The sequence below is a fragment of the Crinia signifera genome, chromosome 6, assembly GCF_055691185.1.
Source record: "Crinia signifera chromosome 6, ASM5569118v1, whole genome shotgun sequence".
NCBI lineage: Eukaryota > Metazoa > Chordata > Amphibia > Anura > Myobatrachidae > Crinia > Crinia signifera.
The window spans coordinates 11,279,012-11,303,571 of NC_139222.1; the positions used below are offsets into that span (position 1 = coordinate 11,279,012).

Sequence of the window (24,560 nt, forward strand, 5' to 3'; positions counted from 1 at the left end):
GACATTCCCCTTGAATGTGCCCCTGTCAGCACCTAACAGTCTACCCTATTTACACTAGGACCTAACAGTCTTCCTTAGTCGCAGTCCCGTTAGTACCTAAAGGTCGGAATCTTTGTCAATGCTTCTGCCGGTGTCTGGAAAAATCTCTTGTGTACCTAAGATGCTTCTTTGATATATTGTTTCCTCTGTGTATATGACTAGATCATTTGTTATCAATGTAACCTTTCTCTCGGAGAGTATATGTGTTAAGTATTTAGAGTCCTAATGTTTGTTGTAATTAGCTGCTGTGAAAAGTGATATTTTAATGGGTGTGTGAGCTATTGATGTTCTGTAGTCTGATTAATTATTTATTAATTATTTACTTCCAATGATTGATTTAGCCTGTGGTTCGATGAATTTATTTTAAATTAACTATCCCTTTATTAAGAAGTGTATTTGATAATATTATTGTACATTCAAACTATACTCCTATTAATGCTTATGCTGTGTACTGGTTTCTGATGGAGGAATGGACTTTTGTTTAGATTTGTTCTTTGTGCTCTATTTTTTTGCCAATGATTGATTTAACCTCATTGTGTAGGTTGAGCCCTCTTGGTGCAAATGTTTTATGTTTTTACATTCATTTTAATTCTGCTTTGTTGATTTTATGTGTACAGTCTTCCACCCTCCAGTTTGGATGTATCAATTCTATGCCCACAAATTTCAATGATTGTGGGTCACTATCATGGTGAAGTTTGAAGTGTTTTCAGATATTGTGTTCCTTGTACCCTCTTTTTATGTTCCTTAAGTGCTCCTATATATGCTCTTTTAGTTGTCTGGTAGTTCTGCCAACGCATTATTTGTTGCACCCACATTTCAGGAGATGAATGACACCTTTGCTGTCGCATGTTATTTCTTGCTTTATTTTAAATGTTTCGTCATTGACAAAGGATTTAAAATCTGTGGTGGGTCTGGTGCTTCTGTTTTTGGTTGTTACAACCGGCAAAGTTTCCACAATAGAAGAAACCTTTTGTTAGGGGGGTACTGAGCTATTGTTGTTTGTATGGCAGGTTTTGGGGGATATGTTTTTTTTATTAACTTTTGTTTTAAATCAGGTGCCTTTTTGAATATAAGTTTTGGTATTTGTGGGAGATGGTCTGCCAGAACTTTATCTTCTAATAGTATTGGCCAGTGTTTGATTAGAATTGTCCTCAATTGTCCTGGTTGTTTGGAGTATTGTGTGATGAAAGGTACCTCATTAAGGATTGGATCTTTATCTGCTCCTTTATCTCTGTATTTCAATAGGTCTTCTCTATTGGTCTGGTGAATTTGTTGGAAGGCTTCACTGATTTTGTTTTCTTCATATTGTTTTTCTTTGAATTGTCTGGCCAGTTCATTCCCTTGTTTTATGTAGTATAAAATGTTGGAGCAGTTTCATCTTAGTCTCATAAACTGGCTTTTGGGGACTGAATTCATCCAGTTTGGGTGATGCCAACTGGTTGACAGTGTGTAGCTGTTTACATCTACTGTTTTTTTTTATTATGTTTTTGTTTGAATCCAAGATTTGTCTGTGTAAATGTTTAGGTCGAGGAAATTTACTTGGTTGTGAAAATTAGATTGTTCTTGTTATTGTTTGTGTGAAATGAATTATTTTAATGACTGCTCATCCCCTCTCCAGATGAAGATCACATCATCTATGTACCTTGTCCGTAGCACGAGATTCGCCTCTAGTCACCTCCCCACATATGTGGTGGTCCTCCCACCAACTCATGAAGAGGTTGGCGTAACTGGGGGCGAATCTCGTGCCCATTGCTGTCCCAGTGGTCTGCATGAAAAACCGATTCTCAAACCAGACATAATTGTGTTCAAGAATGAAATCTATGCTGGTGATAATAAATTGTATCTGTTCTGTTGCTAAATCTTTATCCTGTGTGAGATGGTATTTAATACTTTCTAGCCCTTGCTCATGTTCTATCACTGAATATAATGATGTAACAATGGATGTGGCCAGCCAGAGGTCTTGGTCCCATTGGGTATTTTGAAGTTTGTCTAGTATATGTGTGGTGTCTCTTAGAAATGATCTCTGTTTTTGAACATATGGCTGCAAAAAGGTATCCAAGTATCGTGAGAGGTTTGATGATTTATTGGCCTACCAGGCTTTACAGCATTTTTGTGGATTTTCGGGAGATAGTAAAACACTGGTATAACTGGATGGTTGGTCTGTATGAATTGTAATACTTTTTGTTTCAGGATCCCCATTGTATGTCCTTCATGTAAGTGTTTGTCTAACTCTTGTTTGAATTTAATGGTTGGGTCTTGTTTTAGTCGGGAGTATGTTTTTGTATCCCCCAGAATTCTCTGTGATTCTTCTAGGTCAGTGGTTCTCAACCTCGTCCTCAAGGACGTTTTCCATGTCACCCAGCAGGTGCACTCATTATTCACTGACAGATTTTAAAAGATCCACAGGTGGAGCTAATTATTTCATCTGTGATTCTGGGCCTTATTCTAGTTCACTCTTAGAGGCAAATTCCTTCTCAGAAGGACAAAACCATGTGCACTGCAGGGGGGCAGATGTAACAGGTGCAGATAGAATTAGATTTGGGTGAGTTATTTTGTTTCTGTACAGGGAAAATACTGACTGCTTTATTTTTACACTGCAATATAGATCTCACTTTGAAGAAAAACCCCACCCAAATCTAACTCTCTCTGCACATGTTATATCTGCCCCCCTGCAGTGCACATGGTTTTGTCCATTTGAGAAGGAATTTGCCTCTAAAAGTGAACTAGAATAAGGCCCACTGTGTGGAGACCTGGAAAACATGCACTGTTGGGGGGTCCTGAGAACCGGCATTGAGAACCACTGCTCTAGGTAATCGGCTTTATTAAGAATTATAATCCCTCCCCCTTTGTCAACTGGTTTTATTATTATTATTGAGTGATTGTTTTGTAGATCCTGTAATGCTGATATTTCTTTTCTAGTTATTATTCATTCATACACCCTCCCGCCCTCTACGGTCAGCTGACGACTGTCGTCTCTCCTCCACCCTGATCACTGCTTCCCATGCTAGAGTACAGGACTTTGCCCGTGCTGCACCCCTTCAGTGGAACGCACTCCCTCGCTCCATTAGACTCTCCCCGACCTTGCAAAGCTTCAAACGGGCACTGAAAACTCACCTATTCATCAAAGCGTACCCTTCCACTGCATAAACCAGCTGGTTCTCCGACCCCTTGCCTGTTTACATCCTGCTATCTAACCACCACCCCCTCGCTTGCACCTCTTGTAATCTGTCTGTCTCCCCTTCCTACTAGATTGTAAGCTCCTCCGAGTAGGGCCCTCTTCCCTCCTGTTGTCAAAGCCCACTTCTCTTCACATTTCACTCACAGCTCTCCTTTACTCCAACACTCAGTGACCATCTTCATACTCATCTCCATCATTGGCCTCAAGCCTCTAGTTGTATGTTGATTGGGTCCTCACTACTTACATTTAAGCTGTAATGTGTATTGAACTGTGGTGCTCTTTATTTGTACTGTATTTTTGTTATTTATTGAATGTTATGCCAAGTTTTGTCTCCCTGTATTGTTCCTTTGTACGGCGCTGCGAAACACTTGTGGCGCCTTATAAATAAAATTATAATAATAATAATAATAATAGTTAGGTTTCTGTCATGATTGTGTATGTCTAGTTTTTCTAGATCTTTTTCTACCATCTTGGTGAAATGGTCTATCTGTGCGCCTTTCATGTAGCTGGGGTAGAAGGTCGATGCTGGTTTTTGGTGTGTATGTTTGTATTGGTCCCCATTATCGGTGTTTCTTATTGGTGCTGGCGTTGTATTTGCAAAAAACTTCTTGTTATGTGAGTTTTCCTGTAAAATTATGTAAATCAAGGTACGTCTGGAACTTGTCTCATTGATTGGTAGGAGTGAACTTTAGCCCTTTACATAGTAATTTTGTATGTTCTTTTGTCATGATATGGTTGCTTAAAATGAATATTCCTTTTCCTATTTCCCCCTCCTGTGTCTTACTCTCTTTCTTGCCACCTCCTCCTCTGCACCCTCTTCTAGTCCTCTTATTGTGTTTGTTACATTTCTCCAACTCGTTGCTTTCTTTATTTATGGAGGTGCTGTGTGTTTCACCCCTAAAAAAAGAGGTGCTATGTCGACACATATCTGGGTGCTTGTTGTCTCACTTGGGCCCTTATTCTGTTTCGTGCGGTACGGCCCGCGTGCGGCCGTACCGCCGATGTTTACAGTCTGCACATGCGCAGAGGTCAATCTGCGCATGTGCAGCCCCCTTCGCCGCAGACGTATTTCGTCCGCCGCAAAGGGGGCGTATAGGGGCGTGAGAGGCTTCATGCCCTCATTTCCCTATGTGTACGCCCCGCGTTTCATGGGCGTTCCCATGCAAACGCGGGGCGTATGCATGGTAATGAGGGCATGACGCAACTCATGGGGGCGGAAAGCTGACGTCGCCGGATGTCAGCTTTCAGCCCCCATACAAGCTACCACACGGACGATTGTCCGTGTGGTCTCAGCTTGCGGGAGCTGCCGGGGCGTGCGGACCTGCCTTCGATGGTCGACGACCATCGAATGCAGGGGGCAGCTCCCACCATGGTGGAGGCGTACGCCTCCACCATTTTTATGCGGATCGCCAGCCGTCCGTGTACGGACGGCCGTGGCGATCCGTAGGGTGGGCGGGGATTGGTTTGTGCGGCCGGAGCCCCGTGTGCGGCTCTGGCCGCACCAACCAGAATAAGGGCCTTGGTGAGGTCTGATGTTGTTTAGATGTTCTTTGGTCAGTGTTTGATTCTAGTTCTGATCCTTTCTCAGATGTACCCTGATGTATTGCGAATTCTGTTTTTAATATTGAGAATCTGATGGTATGTCCCTCTGTTCTGCTTGATTCCCATCCTTGTTCTAGTGAAATCCTAGCTAGATGGTCGTAATGTGCGTTTTCTTCTAACGGTGTTTCTACTTCATGTATTGAAAACGATTGTTCAGATATCGATGTATTCGTTGTCTCATCAGCTAGAATATTGTTTTCTGCTGGGGTCTCTGTTTCTTGTCTTGCTTTGGTATGTAGTGATGTCATATACAGCTGGTATGTAGTGATGTCATATACAGCTGGTATGCAGTGATGTCATATACTGCTGGTATGCTAGGTTGGGTCTTTTGTATACTGAACTGCTCGTCAATGTTTTTTTCTCTAAAGTCTTAATTGGTTTCTTCTTGTCTCTGGGTGGTATATTGAATCTGTCCCCAAGGAATTTTTTATTTTTGAAGTTCAATTAGTTGTAATTCTCTTCTAATCAGTCTGTCAGAGGTCAGGTCTGAAAGGGTGATAAATTCTACTATTTTAGGCGTGGCAAAATATCACTGCCGGTGACACCTTACTGACTACCTCAGCGCATGTGCTAAATCAAATCAGTTACTGCCACCAGCCAGAGTACCGTGTGTATGCCAATGCCCAGGGCAAGCACTGACTCTTACATGCACACAAAATTATTAATACATAAAGAAAATGGTAACATGCTCTCGGTCTTGGGTTGGAAAACGCAGAAAACCAGAACTAAGATTTAGATTTTTAATCCAGGTCCAAACTTCAAATCTCATTGTTACAGAAATAAGAAAGGTTACAAGAATATCATAGTTTCTTTCACTGGCTTCCCTTTCCTTTCAGAATCCAATTTAAGCTTCCAACACTTACTCACCCATTCACATCTCTGACCTCATCGCCCTTTACACTCCTGCCCGCCCTCTTCGCTCTGATAATGCACGCCACCTCTACTGCCTAAGGATTACTTCCTCCCACTCCTAACTCCAAGACTTATCACATGCTGCCCCCTACCTCTGGAATTCTTTACCTCTCATACAGGCTCTAAAGACCCACATCACTTTTTAAAACAACCTGACGGGTCTGCAACCATACACACTGTGGGGGAGGATTCCCACAGGCACTGAAGTATAACATAAGTAAATAATCAAATTTTACCAACATCAAAACCACATTACCGGTAATCCCATGTGGTATCAGGTTGGCGGTGCTCCCAAGGTAGGTTCAGTGCAATAACTGAAAACAACAGTCAGTCGTAGAAAACCAAAGAAGAACAACAGGGGTTTTGGGACACACTTTATAAAGATATAGATAAAATGATCGGTGAATTAATTAAAAAAACTTTTATTCAGAAGATAGTTTAAAATAGCGTCATATATTTAGCAATAAAGACAAACATGAAAGACATAATCAATACATATAAATGCAGAAATCCTTATAATGATAGAAAAGGTCTTTGTGATCACATACAATGGTTACACTACGGATTATCTCCTATAAATGGCCACCACCGGTAATAAGATGTAAGTCACTACAATAGGTGGCTAAGATATAATATGATCAGTGACATCGGCAAGGAAATGTCAGTTATAACGCATGACACTGAATGAGAACATTCCGTACTCAGCAATAGATACAATATTTAGTATCCATAGGTTCCAGTGAATACATTTATAATATTGCTCTGCACCAGTTAGCGTCCTAAAGGCTGACAGATGAGAGATGCAGAGAAACAGAACATATCTGGCTGTATAGAATACTCCACTGGGAATAGTTCCTGCGCTTCTGCTGTCTGAGAGATTACAGCACCAGGTATTCCCTGGTAGTCTCCTAATCAGGTGCTAACCAGACCAATCACTGCTTAGCCTCTAAGGTGGGAGGAGACTAGGGGACACAGTGAGGTATGGCAGTAATATGATCACCGCAGATGCGAGAGCATTTGGTCATCAGCAAGTTGGAGTGAAAATGAAAAGAGAACGCTTCTGCTTTTCTGTGCATTGGTGCAGATGGCCCCGATACAGAATCGGCATTGCAGGAACACTCACCACCACAGAATGAGACAGCCTTAAGAAAATAGGGAATATATACATATATCAAAAGTAATGCTGCCTATACACTTATGCTATCGGATTCGATGCAACATCGAAGTGCGATGTCCATCAAACCCGATTGCATCTTGTGGTAAAAAAAAGTGCCCCTTTTCAGCACCCGATGTCCATACCATCTTGAGATGGCACATCAGGTGCTGGCAGAGGACCGCATTGTAGTGTAGTGCTAGCGGGCGTCAGCAGTGGTGGCAAAATTGTTTTAAACACTGGGCAGCCCTCTGATTGGCTAAGCTGTCTCAGCCTATCAGAGGGCTGCCCAGTGTTTTAAACAATTATGCCACCACCGCTGACTCCCGCTAGCGCTACAATACAATGTTGCCCTCTCCCACGTCCCCAGCGCTCCCTTCGGCCCCCTCTCCCCAAGCCACTGAAAGCGTTCTCTCCGCCCCCCCCTGAATTGCTCCTGCAATTCAACAGAAATGATGTGCAGCACATAAGATCTATCGGTGCAACGTTCAAAGGCGTGCCCGCGCATCCTTTTATATGGTCCCATTAAAATGCATACAAACATTTCATCTATCAGCCAGATGTGGTCAAAAGCAAATGATTACATGTAATAACTCACAAGTGTATGGGCAGCATTAGTTCTCACCCTCACAATTGCCTTCTGCTGTCCACCGTCTTATTTAACACATTGAATGGCGAATGAGAGACAAAGTAGAAAATGCTCTGAATCTACAACTAACCCCGCATAAAGAAGCCAATATTCAAACACTGAGATGTCAGCCTCCTGCTTCCCCGGGACAGCTCATATCTGACTATCAAAGGGACACCTGAGCCGAACGCTGAGGAAGACCCCGCAGTGCGATCGTGACACTGTGGCAGGTAGGAAGTAGATTCTGATTGGTTGCCCATAGCAACATCACATGTGAAGCAGAATACACATCTTAGTAAATGTCTCCCTTAGACTACTCGTGTATGCACTGACACGAAAAATCCTATAGAGAGCGATATTAATAATAAGGTTATATAATGAATATTTAAGATCAAACAGCGCCTGACAATTTGGTATAAGTGAATACATTATATTTATGCCAACATTTCTCCTTTTAGGGTCAGAGTAATGTAACCAGCCTGTACCATGTCCCTCATCTCACGGGTATTACATTACACCTGTGTGTGGATTTTCTGGTGTCTAACCAGATGATATTTATATATAAAACATTTCCCGCACTCAGAACATGCACACGGCTTCTCCCCTGTGTGAGTTCTCTGATGTACAACAAGACTTCTTTTCACTGCAAAACATTTCCCGCACTCAGAACATGCATACGGCTTCTCCCCTGTGTGAGTTCTCTGATGTAGGACAAGTTGTGCTCTCTGCCTATAACATTTCCCGCACTCAGAACATGCATACGGCTTCTCCCCTGTGTGAGTTCTCTGATGTAGGACAAGACTTCTTTTCACTGCAAAACATTTCCCGCACTCAGAACATGCACACGGCTTCTCCCCTGTGTGAGTTCTCTGATGTACAACAAGACTTCCTTTCACTGCAAAACATTTCCCGCACTCAGAACATGCATACGGCTTCTCCCCTGTGTGAAGTCTCTGATGAGCACAAAGCGATTGTTTTTGTGTAAAAGATTTCCCACATTCAGAGCATAAAAACTTCTCCCCTGTGTGAGTTCTCTGATGTTTAACAAGATCTCCTTTCGCTGCAAAACATTTCTCGCACTCAGAACATGGAAATGGCTTCTCCCCCGTGTGCGTTCTCTGATGTTCAACAAGATGTGATTTACGTGCAAAACTTTTCTCACACTCGGAACATGGAAACTGCTTCACCCCTGTGTGGCTTAGCTGATGTATATTAAGTTCTGATTTATATATAAAACATTTTCCACATTCAGAACAAGGAAACGGCTTCTCCCCTGTGTGGCTTAGCTGATGTTTTTTAAGGTCTGATTTATATATAAAACATTTCCCACACTCAGAACATGCATACGGCTTCTCCCCTGTGTGAGTTCTCTTATGTAGGACAAGATGTGCTCTCTGTGTATAACATTTCTCACACTCAGAACATGCATACGGCTTCTCCCCTGTGTGAGTTCTCTGATGCCTCCCAAGATCTTTTTTTTGTGCAAAATATTTCCCACACTCAGAACATGGAAATGGCTTCTCACCTGTGTGAGTTCTCTGATGTTTAACAAGATCATCTTTCAAAGCAAAACATTTCTCGCACTCGGAACATGAAAATGGCTTCTCACCTGTGTGAGTTCTCTGATGTAGGACAAGAGCTGATTTATGTGTAAAACATTTCTCGCACTCAGAACATGGAAACATCATCTCCCCTGTGTGGGTTCTATGATGCACATTAAGATGCGCTTTCATTTTATAACATTTCCCACACACAGAACACATAAATGGCTTCTCCCCTGTGTGAACTCTCTGATGTGTTATAAGATAAGACTTTACTTTAAAACATTTCCCACACTCAGAGCATGGAAACGGCCTCTCCCCTGTGTGAGTTCTCTGATGTTCAACTAACTTTGACTTACATGGAAAACACTTATCACATTCAGAACAGGCAAATACTTTGCGAGATGTACTAGGTATACCAACATCGGAGTCATCAGTGGGACATTCCTCATTATCGGTGTCATCAGTGGAACATTCCTCATTATCGGAGTCATCAGTGGTACATTCCTCATTATCGGTGTCATCAGTGGTACATTCCTCATTATCGGAGTCATCAGTGGGACATTCCTCATTATCGGTGGCATCAGTGGAACATTCCTCATTATCGGTGCCATCAGTGGAACATTCCTCATTATCGGTGTCATCAGTAGAACATTCCTCACTATCGGAGGGATCAGCTGATGTATCTACACTGTGATGGACTGAATGTATAGTTAGAGGAATGCGGTTTTCTCCTGGAGAACTTCCTGCGATGTCATCTTCTATTTTCAAATCTGAAAAACAAAATGGGGTTAATCCATCAGGGTGATTCCTTCTTGGGAATAACATACACGCATGGAAAGAGAGATCTTGTGTTACACCGTGGAGCATTTCTACAGATGGGTCCTTAATTACTGCAGAAGCACTGCGTGCCAGGCCCCGTGCCCCACAGCAGCACAGAGTGTCTCTCATCCCAAATGTGCATCTTATTTGGAGAAGTAAAACAGACAGAGGTGGAAGAACGACATTGCTAGTGTACACTGATCTCTGGTGTGTGTGACATTTGTACATCAGTGTGTGACTGAGGCTGAACACATACACAAAGCACCACAATGCAGTGCCGGCAGCGTATATCACACGTTCTGTTGTGCGTCATCTGTGACTGTACGTGTGCAACACCAAGTCACAGCCCAGTCTGTAGTGCAATCAGAGGCTTTTCTCTGCACCTGCGATGTGACTAAGATGCCTATTGTAAGGAAACATATGGGGCACTACTCCTCTCGTGGTGTCACCAGGCATCTTGTACCACGTGGCGTATGGATGCCCGGGGCATTAGGACCCAACTATGATGTGACTAAGATGCTAAATGTAAGGAAACATATGGGGCACTACTCCTCTCGTGGTGTCACCGGGCATCTCGTACCACGTGGTGTATGGATACCCGTGGCATTAGGTCCCAACTATGATGTGACTAAGATGCTAACTGTAAGGAAACGTGACAATGAGGCAGCAACAGGGCAGAGGAGTAGGGTACAGAAGGAGATCACACAGAATGGGGGCATCAGGACTGAGCTGGAGAATGGGGCAGGACAGAGGAGTAGGGTACAGAAGGAGATCACACAGAATGGGGGCATCAGGACTGAGCTGGAGAATGGGGCAGGACAGAGGAGTGGGGTACAGAAGGAGATCACACAGAATGGGGGCATCAGGACTGAGCTTGAGAATGGGGCAGGACAGAGGAGTAGGGTACAGAAGGATATCACACAGAATGAGGAATCAGGACTGAGCTGGAGAATGGGGCAGGACAGAGGAGTAGGGTACAGAAGGAGATCACACAGAATGGGGACATCAGGACTGAGCTGGAGAATGGGGCAGCGGCAGGACAGAGGAGTAGGGTACAGAAGGAGATCACACAGAATGGGGGCATCAGGACTGAGCTGGAGAATGGGGCAGGACAGAGGAGTAGGGTACAGAAGGAGATCACACAGAATGGGGATATCAGGACTGAGCTGGAGAATGGGGCAGGACAGAGGAGCAGGGTACAGAAGGAGATCACAGAGAATGGGGGCATCAGGACTGAGCTGGAGAATGGGGCAGGACAGAGGAGTAGGGTACAGAAGGAGATCACACAGAATGGGGGCATCAGGACTGAGCTGGAGAATGGGGCAGCGGAAGGAGTAGGGTACAGAAGGAGATCACACAGAATGGGGGCATCAGGACTGAGCTGGAGAATGGAGCAGGACAGAGGAGCAGGGTACAGAAGGAGATCACACAGAATGGGGGCATCAGGACTGAGCTGGAGAATGGAGCAGGACAGAGGAGTAGGGTACAGCAGATCACACAGAATGGGGACATCAGGACTGAGCTGGAGAATGGGGCAGGACAGAGGAGTAGGGTACAGAAAAGGATCACACAGAATGGGGGCATCAGAACTGAGCTGGAGAATGGGGCAGCGGCAGGGCAGAGGAGTAGGGTACAGAAGGAGATCACACAGAATGGGGACATCAGGACTGAGCTGGAGAATGGGGACATCAGGACTGAGTTGGAGAATAGGGCAGCGGCAGGACAGAGGAGTAGGGCACAGAAGGAGATTACACAGAATGGGGGCATCAGGACTGAGCTAGAGAATGGGGCAGGACAGGAGTAGGGTACAGAAGGAGATCACACAGAATGGGGCATTAGGACTGAGCTTGAGAATGGGGCAGCGGCAGGGCAGAGGAGTAGGGTACAGAAGGAGATCACACAGAATGTGGGCATCAGGACTGAGCTGGAGAATGGGGCAGCGGCAGGACAGGGGAGTAGGGTACAGAATGAGATCACACAGAATGGGGACATCAAGACTGAGCTGGAGAATGTAGCAGGACAGAGGAGCAGGTTACAGAAGGAGATCACACAGAATGGGGGCATCAGGACTGAGCTGGAGAATGGGGCAGCGGCAGGAAAGAGGAGTAGGGTACAGAACGAGATCACAGAGAATGGGGACATCAGGACTGAGCTGGAGAATGGGGCAGCGGCAGGACAGGGGAGTAGGGTACAGAAGGAGGTCACACAGAATGGGGACATCAGGACTGAGCTGGAGAATGGGGCAGCGGCAGGAGTAGGGTACAGAAGGAGATCACACAGAATGGGGGCATCAAGACCTAGCTGGAGAATGGGGCAGGACAGAGAAGTAGGCTACAGTAGGAGATCACACAGAATGGGGGCATCAGGACTGAGCTGGAGAATGGGGCAGGACAGGAGTAGGGTACAGAAGGAGATCACACAGAATGGGGGCATCAGGACTGAGCTGGAGAATGGGGCAGGACAGAGAAGTAGGGTACAGAAGGAGATCACACAGGATGGGGGCATCAGGACTGAGCTGGAGAATGGGGCAGGACAGAGGAGTAGGGTACAGAAGGAGATCACACAGAATGGGGGCATCAGGACTGAGCTGGAGAATGGGGCAGGACAGAGGAGCAGGGTACAGAAGGAGATCACACAGAATGGGGACATCAGGACTGAGCTGGAGAATGGGGCAGCGGCAGGACAGTGGAGTAGGGTACAGAAGGAGATCACACAGAATGGGGGCATCAGGACTGAGCTAGAGAATGGGGCAGGACAGGAGTAGGGTACAGAAGGAGATCACACAGAATGGGGCATTAGGACTGAGCTTGAGAATGGGGCAGCGGCAGGGCAGAGGAGTAGGGTACAGAAGGAGGTCACACAGAATGGGGACATCAGGACTGAGCTGGAGAATGGGGCAGCGGCAGGAGTAGGGTACAGAAGGAGATCACACAGAATGGGGGCATCAAGACCTAGCTGGAGAATGGGGCAGGACAGAGAAGTAGGCTACAGTAGGAGATCACACAGAATGGGGGCATCAGGACTGAGCTGGAGAATGGGGCAGGACAGGAGTAGGGTACAGAAGGAGATCACACAGAATGGGGGCATCAGGACTGAGCTGGAGAATGGGGCAGGACAGAGAAGTAGGGTACAGAAGGAGATCACACAGGATGGGGGCATTAGGACTAAGCTGGAGAATGGGGCAGGACAGAGGAGTAGGGTACAGAAGGAGATCACAGAGAATGGGGGCACCAGGACTGAGCTGGAGAATGGGGCAGGACAGAGGAGTAGGGTACAGAAGGAGATCACACAGAATGGGGGCATCAGGACTGAGCTGGAGAATGGGGCAGCGGAAGGAGTAGGGTACAGAAGGAGATCACACAGAAGGGGGGCATCAGGACTGAGCTGGAGAATGGAGCAGGACAGAGGAGCAGGGTACAGAAGGAGATCACACAGAATGGGGGCATCAGGACTGAGCTGGAGAATGGAGCAGGACAGAGGAGTAGGGTACAGAAGATCACACAGAATGGGGACATCAGGACTGAGCTGGAGAATGGGGCAGGACAGAGGAGTAGGGTACAGAAAAGGATCACACAGAATGGGGGCATCAGAACTGAGCTGGAGAATGGGGCAGCGGCAGGACAGAGGAGTAGGGTACAGAAGGAGATCACACAGAATGGGGACATCAGGACTGAGCTGGAGAATGGGGACATCAGGACTGAGTTGGAGAATGGGGCAGCGGCAGGACAGAGGAGTAGGGCACAGAAGGAGATTACACAGAATGGGGGCATCAGGACTGAGCTAGAGAATGGGGCAGGACAGGAGTAGGGTACAGAAGGAGATCACACAGAATGGGGCATTAGGACTGAGCTTGAGAATGGGGCAGCGGCAGGGCAGAGGAGTAGGGTACAGAAGGAGATCACACAGAATGTGGGCATCAGGACTGAGCTGGAGAATGGGGCAGCGGCAGGACAGGGGAGTAGGGTACAGAATGAGATCACACAGAATGGGGACATCAGGACTGAGCTGGAGAATGGAGCAGGACAGAGGAGCAGGTTACAGAAGGAGATCACACAGAATGGGGGCATCAGGACTGAGCTGGAGAATGGGGCAGCTGCAGGACAGAGGAGTAGGGTACAGAACGAGATCACAGAGAATGGGGACATCAGGACTGAGCTGGAGAATGGGGCAGCGGCAGGACAGGGGAGTAGGGTACAGAAGGAGGTCACACAGAATGGGGACATCAGGACTGAGCTGGAGAATGGGGCAGCGGCAGGAGTAGGGTACAGAAGGAGATCACACAGAATGGGGGCATCAAGACCTAGCTGGAGAATGGGGCAGGACAGAGAAGTAGGCTACAGTAGGAGATCACACAGAATGGGGGCATCAGGACTGAGCTGGAGAATGGGGCAGGACAGGAGTAGGGTACAGAAGGAGATCACACAGAATGGGGGCATCAGGACTGAGCTGGAGAATGGGGCAGGACAGAGAAGTAGGGTACAGAAGGAGATCACACAGGATGGGGGCATCAGGACTGAGCTGGAGAATGGGGCAGGACAGAGGAGTAGGGTACAGAAGGAGATCACACAGAATGGGGGCATCAGGACTGAGCTGGAGAATGGGGCAGGACAGAGGAGCAGGGTACAGAAGGAGATCACACAGAATGGGGACATCAGGACTGAGCTGGAGAATGGGGCAGCGGCAGGACAGTGGAGTAGGGTACAGAAGGAGATCACACAGAATGGGGGCATCAGGACTGAGCTGGAGAATGGAGCAGGACAGAGGAGTAGGGTACAGAAGGAGATCACACAGAATGGGGGCATCAGGACTGAGCTGGAGAATGGGGCAGCGGCAGGACAGAGGAGTAGGGCACAGAAGGAGATCACACAGAATGGGGACATCAGGACTGAGCTGGAGAATGGGGCAGGACAGGGGAGTAGGGTACAGAAGGAGATCACACAGAATGGGGGCATCAGGACTGAGCTGGAGAATGGGGCAGGACAGAGGAGTAGGGAACAGAAGGAGATCACACAGAATGGGGCATCAGGACTGAGCTGGAGAATGGGGCAGGACAGAGGAGTAGGGTACAGAAGGAGATCACACAGAATGGGGGCATCAGGACTGAGCTGGAGAATGGGGCAGGACAGAGGAGTAGGGTACAGAAGGAGATCACACAGAATGGGGGTATCAGGACTGAGCTGGAGAATGGGGCAGCAGCAGGACAGGAGTAGGGTACAGAAGGAGATCACACAGAATGGGGGCATCAGGACTGAGCTGGAGAATGGGGCAGCGGCAGGACAGGGGAGTAGGGTACACAAGGAGATCACACAGAATGGGGGCATCAGGACTGAGCTGGAGAATGGGGCAGCAGCAGGACAGGAGTAGGGTACAGAAGGAGATCACACAGAATGGGGGCATCAGGACTGAGCTAGAGAATGGGGCAGCGGCAGGACAGAGGAGTAGGGTACAGAAGGAGATCACAAAGAATGGGGGCATCAGGACGGAGCTGGAGAATGGGGCAGGACAGAGGAGTAGGGTACAGAAGGAGATCACACAGAATGGGGGCATCAGGACTGAGCTGGAGAATGGGGCAGCGGCAGGACAGAGGAGTAGGGTACAGAAGGAGATCACACAGAATGGGGACATCAGGACTGAGCTGGAGAATGGGGCAGGACAGAGGAGTAGGGTACAGAAGGAGATCACACAGAATGGGGACATCAGGACTGAGCTGGAGAATGGGGCAGCGGCAGGACAGAGGAGTAGGGTACAGAAGGAGATCACACAGAATGGGGACATCAGGACTGAGCTGGAGAATGGGGCAGCGGCAGGACAGGGGAGTAGGGTACAGAAGGAGATCACACAGAATGGGGGCATCAGGACTGAGCTGGAGAATGGGGCAGGACAGGGGAGTAGGGTACAGAAGGAGATCACACAGAATGGGGGCATCAGGACTGAGCTGGAGAATGGGGCAGCGGCAGGACAGAGGAGTAGGATACAGAAGGAGATCACACAAAATGGGGGCATCAGGACTGAGCTGGAGAATGGGGCAGGACAGAGGAGTAGGGTACAGAAGGAGATCACACAGAATGGGGCATCAGGACTGAGCTGGAGAATGGGGCAGAACAGAGGAGTAGGGTACAGAAGGAGATCACACAGAATGGGGGCATCAGGACTGAGCTGGAGAATGGGGCAGGACAGAGGAGTAGGGTACAGAAGGAGATCACACAGAATGGGGGCATCAGGACTGAGCTGGAGAATGGGGCAGCAGTAGGACAGAGGAGTAGGGTACAGAAGGAGATCACACAGAATGGGGGCATCAGGACTGAGCTGGAGAATGGGGCAGCAGCAGGACAGGGATAGGGTACAGAAGGAGATCACACAGAATGGGGGCATCAGGACTGAGCTGGAGAATGGGGCAGCGGCAGGACAGGGGAGTAGGGTACAGAAGGAGATCACACAGAATGGGGGCATCAGGACTGAGCTGGATAATGGGGCAGGACAGAGGAGTAGGGTACAGAAGGAGATTACACAGAATGGGGACATCAGGACTGAGCTGGAGAATGGGGCAGGACAGAGGAATAGGGTACAGAAGGAGATCACACAGAATGGGGGCATCAGGACTGAGCTGGAGAATGGGGCAGGACAGAGGAGTAGGGTACAGAAGGAGATCACACAGAATGGGGGCATCAGGACTGAGCTGGAGAATGGGGCAGGACAGAGGAGTAGGGTACAGAAGGAGATTACACAGAATGGGGACATCAGGACTGAGCTGGAGAATGGGGCAGGACAGAGGAATAGGGTACAGAAGGAGATCACACAGAATGGGGGCATCAGGACTGAGCTGGAGAATGGGGCAGGACAGAGGAGTAGGGTACAGAAGGAGATCACACAGAATGGGGGCATCAGGACTGAGCTGGAGAATGGGGCAGGACAGAGGAGTAGGGTACAGAAGGAGATCACACAGAATGGGGACATCAGGACTGAGCTGGAGAATGGGGCAGGACAGAGGAGTAGGGTACAGAAGGAGATCACACAGAATGGGGACATCAGGACTGAGCTGGAGAATGGGGCAGGACAGAGGAGTAGGGTACAGAAGGAGATCACACAGAATGGGAACATCAGGACTGAGCTGGAGAATGGGGCAGGACAGAGGAGTAGGGTACAGAAGGAGATCACACAGAATGGGGGCATCAGGACTGAGCTGGAGAATGGGGTAGGACAGAGGAGTAGGGTACAGAGGGAGATCACACAGAATGGGGACATCAGGACTGAGCTGGAGAATGGGGCAGCGGCAGGACAGAGGAGTAGGGTACAGAAGGAGATCACACAGAATGGGGGCATTAGGACTGAGCTGGAGAATGGGGCAGGGAACAAGGTTCGCACACAAATCAGAGGAAGAGAAGCTACAAAGTTTCCATAAGAGTGTAGGTGTTAGTTACTATCCAGCCACGTGATCTCCAATTGGGAACAGTAAAGTGCACCAAGTGCAGTGGTACCAGAGCCGGGCACTTTGCCTGAAATATGGCGAGCAAGTTTGGGGTCCACGTGCTGAAATCTACACATTGGCACCATAAAAAAAAAAAACCTCATGTAGATATTTTCATGTGCCAACTATTTTGCTTGTGAGTATGGACATTGTGCATTCTGACCTAGACACTGACAACCCGTTATTGTACACCCAGTTATAGCCCCATGTCCCCAGGAAGGTGAATGTTGTGTGGAAGTTGCAGTATCAGCATACATGCATTGTGAATCAGGCACTGTACTAGAACACTGGCTGTGGTGCCCGATGTACACCAGGTGGTGGTGTTAGATATCCAGATATTACATTCTGAACAAATGTTACCACCCCAGCCAGGAACAGACAGTACATTACACCAGGGTGTTAGAATCTGTAATAAGCACAGCCCAGTAGATCACAGTCAGATTAGTTCTGCAAGGACCAATCAGCTTCCTGGTAACCAGTCAGGTGAGCAGCCTGTGCCCATGTTCCGGACTTTGTGTGGTTGCTGTAGCTATAATCCTGCTTGGTTCTTTGCGTGGTGCGGACAAGATGTTCAGCCGTCAGTCAGAGTTTCCTTGGACAGTCGGTTGTGTGACGTAATTAGTCTGATCCTGTATTGTTCTGATGCAGACTTGATTACTACCCTGGTGTTCAGCAATAGTCACCTGCCTTTATCATTTGGAAACCTTGTTACTTGGTGATATCTCTATGGGGAAGCAAACCTGAAATCTGAAATGTAAGGATCTTACTACAGTGCTTAGGATGTGTGCCTACTGCCAGGTCATTATAGTGTAATTACTCCGGTGTATTCTGAGGATATACTCAGTATCCTGCTGCAGTGCTTAGGATGTGTACCTACTGGCAGGTCATTATGGTGTAATTACTCCGGTGTAGTCCGAGGATATACTCAGTATCCTGCTGCAGTGCTTAGGATGTGCGCCTACTGGCAGGTCATTATGGTGTAATTACTCCGGTGTAGTCTGAGGATATACTCAGTATCCTGCTGCAGTGCTTAGGATGTGTGCCTACTGGCATGTCATTATGGTGTAATTACTCCGGAGTAGTCTGAGGATATACTCAGTATCTTGCTGCAGTGCTTAGGATGTGTGCCTACTGGCAGGTCATTATGGTGTAATTACTCCGGTGTAGTCTGAGGATATACTCAGTATCTTGCTGCAGTGCTTAGGATGTGTGCCTACTGGCAGGTCATTATGGTGTAATTACTCCGGTGTAGTCTGAGGATATACTCAGTATCCTGCTGCAGTGCTTAGGATGTGTGCCTACTGGCAGGTCATTATGGTGTAATTACTCCGGTGTAGTCTGAGGATATACTCAGTATCCGAGAAAGAAATGGACAGACACCTGAGTGTCTGTGTGGGGCGCCTGTATGGGCGGTTAGGCCTGCAGCAATCAAATAAAGGGATTGTCAGTCCCTACAAATAACACAAGCAATAGGGGAGTAGATTGCGCAGATTGATGACAGAACAAAAAAATTGAATAAAAATAACAATATTAGTTTAATAAAACATACATATATAAATGAGGTGCAATTGCATGGGGAAAGGGTTAAAAATGTAAAAATAGGGATATTGGAAGAGCTGCGTCCATTGCTGGAATAAATCACCTTATTCTCAGGTTGTTGAAGAGGGAGATTGAGGATGTTTAGTAAGTCCTCCTTGACACTGGGACATATGATCCTTTGTACAGAGTGTCCTCCAAATGGGAACAATGATGGAAAAAGTCCTCTAGATGGATTCTCTGTATGTCTGGGGTCTGTCAGAAACCGAGGGTGAGTACCTTAGAAAGGTGGCGTCCCTTCAAAACGTGGGTACTCCAATTGGAGATAGGTAGATAGGTGTCCCGGTCTTATTCTCCTCTGATGGAAAAGTAAAGATTTTTTTTTCCCTTTTTCCTTTTCGTTTGAGGCAAGGTGGTGTGGAAATAAGCAGCAAGATGGGAAGGGTAGGTGGGTGGCTGGGTAGCCTGGCCAACGCGTTTCACTGCTTAGGAGCAGCTTTTTCAAGGTGGTTTAAACAGGCTGGGGGCAGGGGTATATATACCCATATTGATTAATAGAGCATGTGCACATGTGCAAACAATAAACAATTCACAAGTAAAAAACGGTCATACACAAACCTTTTTATGAGCAGGAGACAGATTCTTTCTAAATGGAGTATAATACCTTAGAAAACGAGCGGTGCTTGGCCGCGAAATTACCCATTTAGTATTATAATTCATGTGTATCCAGCCGGCGTCTTCCGACTTCCGGCTGTCCACTTCCGGGTTTTGCAGTGGAACGCAGGTGAGACGCATAGCGCCGTCTCATACTGCGCTATGTAACACAAAAAATGTCTTATTACACAGACCGTTCGTTTTAAAACGGACTGGCAGAGATTATACCATACTCTTTATAGAGAAATGCAGCTAGATGCTGGGGTTGAATATGTACTAACGGGGTTATAGTAGGTACGGCTGGAAAATACTTCCCCGATATTAGAGAGGAAAGTGGCAAATCGTATGGAACGCAGGTGGGACGCACAGCGCCGTCCCATACTGCGCTATATGACACAGAAATGTCTTTAGGCACACATTAGTTAATTAAAAACAGGTTAACAAATATGACCATGTAATTATTACAGAGAATAGCAGCTGGATACTTGCGTTAATTATATACTAAGAAAGTTATAGTAGGTGCGACTAAAAAACACTTCCCCGATATTTGGAAGAAAAAAGCAGATCCTGGGGAATACCTAGATACACACAATTTAACACATACATATGTGTACCACTGAAAAAAACGAAAGTAAATAACCATATGGAGTTCATATAGCTGTTTTTTAATGTTAATGATTGATAATGATAGATTTTATATAAAGCATTAGAATTGTAGTTTCTTTAGTAATAGCTGGCAGACATAGATATTATTGCTAGCAGCCAGCATTTATTATTTAAACCATTAAAGTCAATATATACGGACATAAATACAGATACAAATGAATTATGTCATGAAGATACATATTTTGGCCGAAAAAGGGGGGGCTTGTTAGAGCCATACTGAATTTATCATAATGGAAATACATAAAACAATATGGAGGTGATCATGCAAATATTTGTATATATCTTAGTTATTCGTTCACAATATATATATGGCAGACAAGAGAATGTGTTAAACTTTTTATTTATTATATTATATTAAATTATATACATATATTGTGTTTTATATATATATATATGGTATATGTGTTGTATTAATTATATAGTTCATATTCTATTAATTATAGTATTATATGTACTGTGTTATTATTAAATATATTGTGAGCAAACACATATATTCAATTGATTCAAGGTGTGTTGCTATAGTGTGCTTAATACATTATTAGATGAACCAACAAATTTTGTATAATGAAGGAGCGAATCCACAAGAAGAAATAGCAAAAAATGAAAAAATGTAAAAAATAATAATATATAATGGTGAAAAATATATATATATATATATATAATATATATATGTATAATGATATTCCACATTTGGGTCTGTCGTAATTAATAAAAAAAAGGTGGGAAAGTAGAAAAAACTGGGGGGGAAGAAACGGTGGTAGGTATATTTAGTAGTACTTAAGAGTTAGAGTACCGAATTAAGCTCCACGGCCTCATTAAGGCCCTCAGGATGAATTGTGTGTAGCTGGAACATCCAGAATACTTCTTGTCTACTGAGCCTTTTAAATCTATCACCGCCTCGAGCAGTTTCTGGTACCGATTCCAAGCCCACAAGGCTTAGTCCTCTAGGGTCTCCTGCATGTGCTTCAGCAAAGTGTCGAGGTACACTGTGTGTCAAAAGTTTTTTACAGATGTTACGGCGGTGCTCTAAAAAGCGAATTTTGACGGTCCGAGTGGTCCGTCCTACGTAGCCAAGGCCACATGGGCACTGTAGAAAGTAAATTGTATATTTGGTATTACAATTAATAAAGGAATTAATTTTGTAAACTTTGCCTTCTTTATTTGTTATTTCATAATTAGATTTTTTAGGGATATGGTCACATGTGATACAGCGATTACCTCCACACTTGAAAAAGCCATTAGGCTTTTCTCTTAGCCAGGTGTTAGGAAGAGTTTCTTTGGTTGGGTTTGGAATCGGTCTCAAGAAACTGGGAGCTAGCATGTTTTTAAGAGTTCTGTTTTTTTTGAAAATATGGCGGGGATTTTGTGGTAACAGGTCAACTAATAACGGGTCTTGCTTAAGAATATTAAAGTTTTTGTCTATGATATTTCGAATTTTGTTGGAATGAGTATTAAATGTTGAAATAAACATAATTTGTTTTTGCTTTGAATCAGAATTCGTATCATTTCGATTTTTGTTTTGATATGTCAGAAGATCTTTTCTATTGAGGGATGTAACATCACAAAGGGCCTGTTCAATGAGGTCCTTTGGATAACCTCTTTGTAGAAAAGACTCCTTCATATCCTCAGCTTGTCGGTCAAAGGTGCTAATGCTAGAGCAGTTCCTGTAGAGTCTTAAAAACTGGCCCTTTGGAATGCCCTTTTTCCAGGGCGGATAGTGGGCACTGCTATAATGCAAATATGAATTTGTTCCAACTTCTTTTGTGAAGTTAGAAGTGGTGATTTTGTCACCTTCTGCTTCAAGGGTCACGTCCAGGAAGGAAATCCGCTTTGAATCTAAGTGATGTGTAAAAGTTAAATTATAAGTGTTGGTGTTGAGGTGTGAAACAAAAGAAAGTGCTGTGGAAGGGGTCCCATCCCAAATAATAAAGAGATCATCAATATAACGACCATAGAGTACCAGGTTCGCCCCGTAGGGACTGTCCCAAATAAGATGTTGTTCAACCTCCCCCATGTAGAGGTTGGCGTAACTAGGGGCGAACCTGGTCCCCATGGCCGTTCCCATCACCTGTAGGTAAAAGGTGTCCTGGAACAAAAAATAATTGTGCTCTAAAATGTAACTAATAGAATCTGTGAGGAAGCGTTGGTGTCTGTCCCCCAGGTCCCCATCAAGCAAAAGTCTTCTAGCTATAACATTTTTGCCAAGATTGTGGGGGATGTTTGAGTAAAGACTCGCAACATCTAAAGTGAGAAATAGATAAGAAGTTTTCCATTCTATATTTTGAATTAACTGTAAAAAGTGGATGGTGTCTTTGATGTGGGACCTGAGGGAGGACACCCTAGGCTGTAAAAAAGAATCAACATAAAAAGAAAGATTAGAAGAAAGGGATTGGATACCAGAAATAATGGGTCGACCAGGGGGTGAAGTGAGGGATTTGTGTATTTTGGGGAGGTGGTAGTAAATTGGGATAAGAGGGTGTTCACAATAGAGAAAACGGAGTTCCTCCCTGGAGATGACCCCGTCATTAAATGCAGATTTAAGCAATTCAAAAAGAGAAGCACTAAAAGTCTTAGTAGGGTCTTTCTCAAGCACCGTATAGAAAGTAGTGTCTTTTAACTGTCTATTGGCCTCCAGGATATAGTCCTGGCGGTCCTGAATAACAATTCCCCCTCCTTTGTCGGCCTCTCTTATTATTGTTGTTGTGTCCTTCATTAGTTTTTTGAGGGCCTGTTGTTCCTTCTTTTTCAAATTAGATTTTTTAAGTTCTAATTTGGGGTTGATGTTTTGACACATATTTTTCAGGTCACTCAAGGTGGTTTTATAAAATGACTCTACACTTGATCCTTTCGATTTGAGAGGGTAAAAATCAGACTTTAATTTGAATTTTTCTTTAGAAATGTCGTAGATTTTTTTGGGGGTGGGTGAGGTGGTTCCTATTTCTTCTAATAATTCTGTCAAGGCTGCAAGTGCTGGTGCATCGCCCTGATCGAGGATTATAGCTGCTGCCTCATCCCGGTTTTTGTTTAAGATTTGGCGCGCAAAATATCTTTTGCGACATAGGCCTCTGATGAACCGATTAAGTTCAACGAAGAGATCGAACATGTTAGGTGGAGCTGTGGGGGAGTACTTTAAGCCTTTCTCAAGAAGGACTAATTCTGTAGGTGAAAGGGTTTTGGAAGAAATATTAAAGACAGTTTGTTTTTTGGCGGATTTAAATTTTGATTTTAGCTTCTTCTGTCTCTCCTTTTTTCCCCCCCTTCGCCCTCTGAGTCGTAGCTTCTTCCCCTTTTTGGTGTGCCTGGGTTTTGTTCCCTGTAAGGGTTTGAGTCCCCCTGTACAGTGTATCTCTGGTCTAAAAAAACCTTTTCTTGTTCCGTACGATTGATTTTAGATGGTAATGGCGGATCTTTCGGGCGTGCTCCTAGGGATCTTTGATCCTGAAGGGGAGGGGGATTCATTCTCTCTGTTTGTGTTAGAGGGGTTTCTGTACCATAAATGGTTTGGCGGTGCAGGTCGAGTGTCCGGGAACCAGAGTGGAACCTCTGTCTCCCCGTATACCCGCCCGCATCCTTTCTACCTCCATAAGGCTGTTTAGAGAAAGATTTCTTTCTATATTGTTGTCTATTGGAGGGACGTCTTTCAGTATGTAGGGGGATGTTATTAGGAGCAGTTCTTTCTGTTTTATTTTTATCTCTATAGGTTCTTACTGTGCCCTGTCTATAATCCTCTACGTCTCTTCTGAATTTTTTACTCTTCATTTCTACAATAGTTTGCTCAAATTTTGTTTGATTTTTACCCTCTCAAATCGAAAGGATCAAGTGTAGAGTCATTTTATAAAACCACCTTGAGTGACCTGAAAAATATGTGTCAAAACATCAACCCCAAATTAGAACTTAAAAAATCTAATTTGAAAAAGAAGGAACAACAGGCCCTCAAAAAACTAATGAAGGACACAACAACAATAATAAGAGAGGCCGACAAAGGAGGGGGAATTGTTATTCAGGACCGCCAGGACTATATCCTGGAGGCCAATAGACAGTTAAAAGACACTACTTTCTATACGGTGCTTGAGAAAGACCCTACTAAGACTTTTAGTGCTTCTCTTTTTGAATTGCTTAAATCTGCATTTAATGACGGGGTCATCTCCAGGGAGGAACTCCGTTTTCTCTATTGTGAACACCCTCTTATCCCAATTTACTACCACCTCCCCAAAATACACAAATCCCTCACTTCACCCCCTGGTCGACCCATTATTTCTGGTATCCAATCCCTTTCTTCTAATCTTTCTTTTTATGTTGATTCTTTTTTACAGCCTAGGGTGTCCTCCCTCAGGTCCCACATCAAAGACACCATCCTTTTTTTA

At 45.4% G+C, this 24,560-nt stretch overlaps 1 protein-coding gene across 1 annotated transcript in view; it reads right to left on the reverse strand.

Annotated features, from left to right (window-relative positions):
- Nucleotides 1-24,560, reverse strand: part of LOC146007439 (uncharacterized) — a 94,845-nt gene that overhangs the window by 46,930 nt on the left and 23,355 nt on the right. The window contains exon 3 of the mRNA XM_083145787.1: nt 8,031-9,826. Coding sequence (XP_083001913.1) covers nt 8,031-9,826 — 1,796 coding nt within the window. The remainder of the gene's footprint in view (nt 1-8,030; nt 9,827-24,560) is intronic.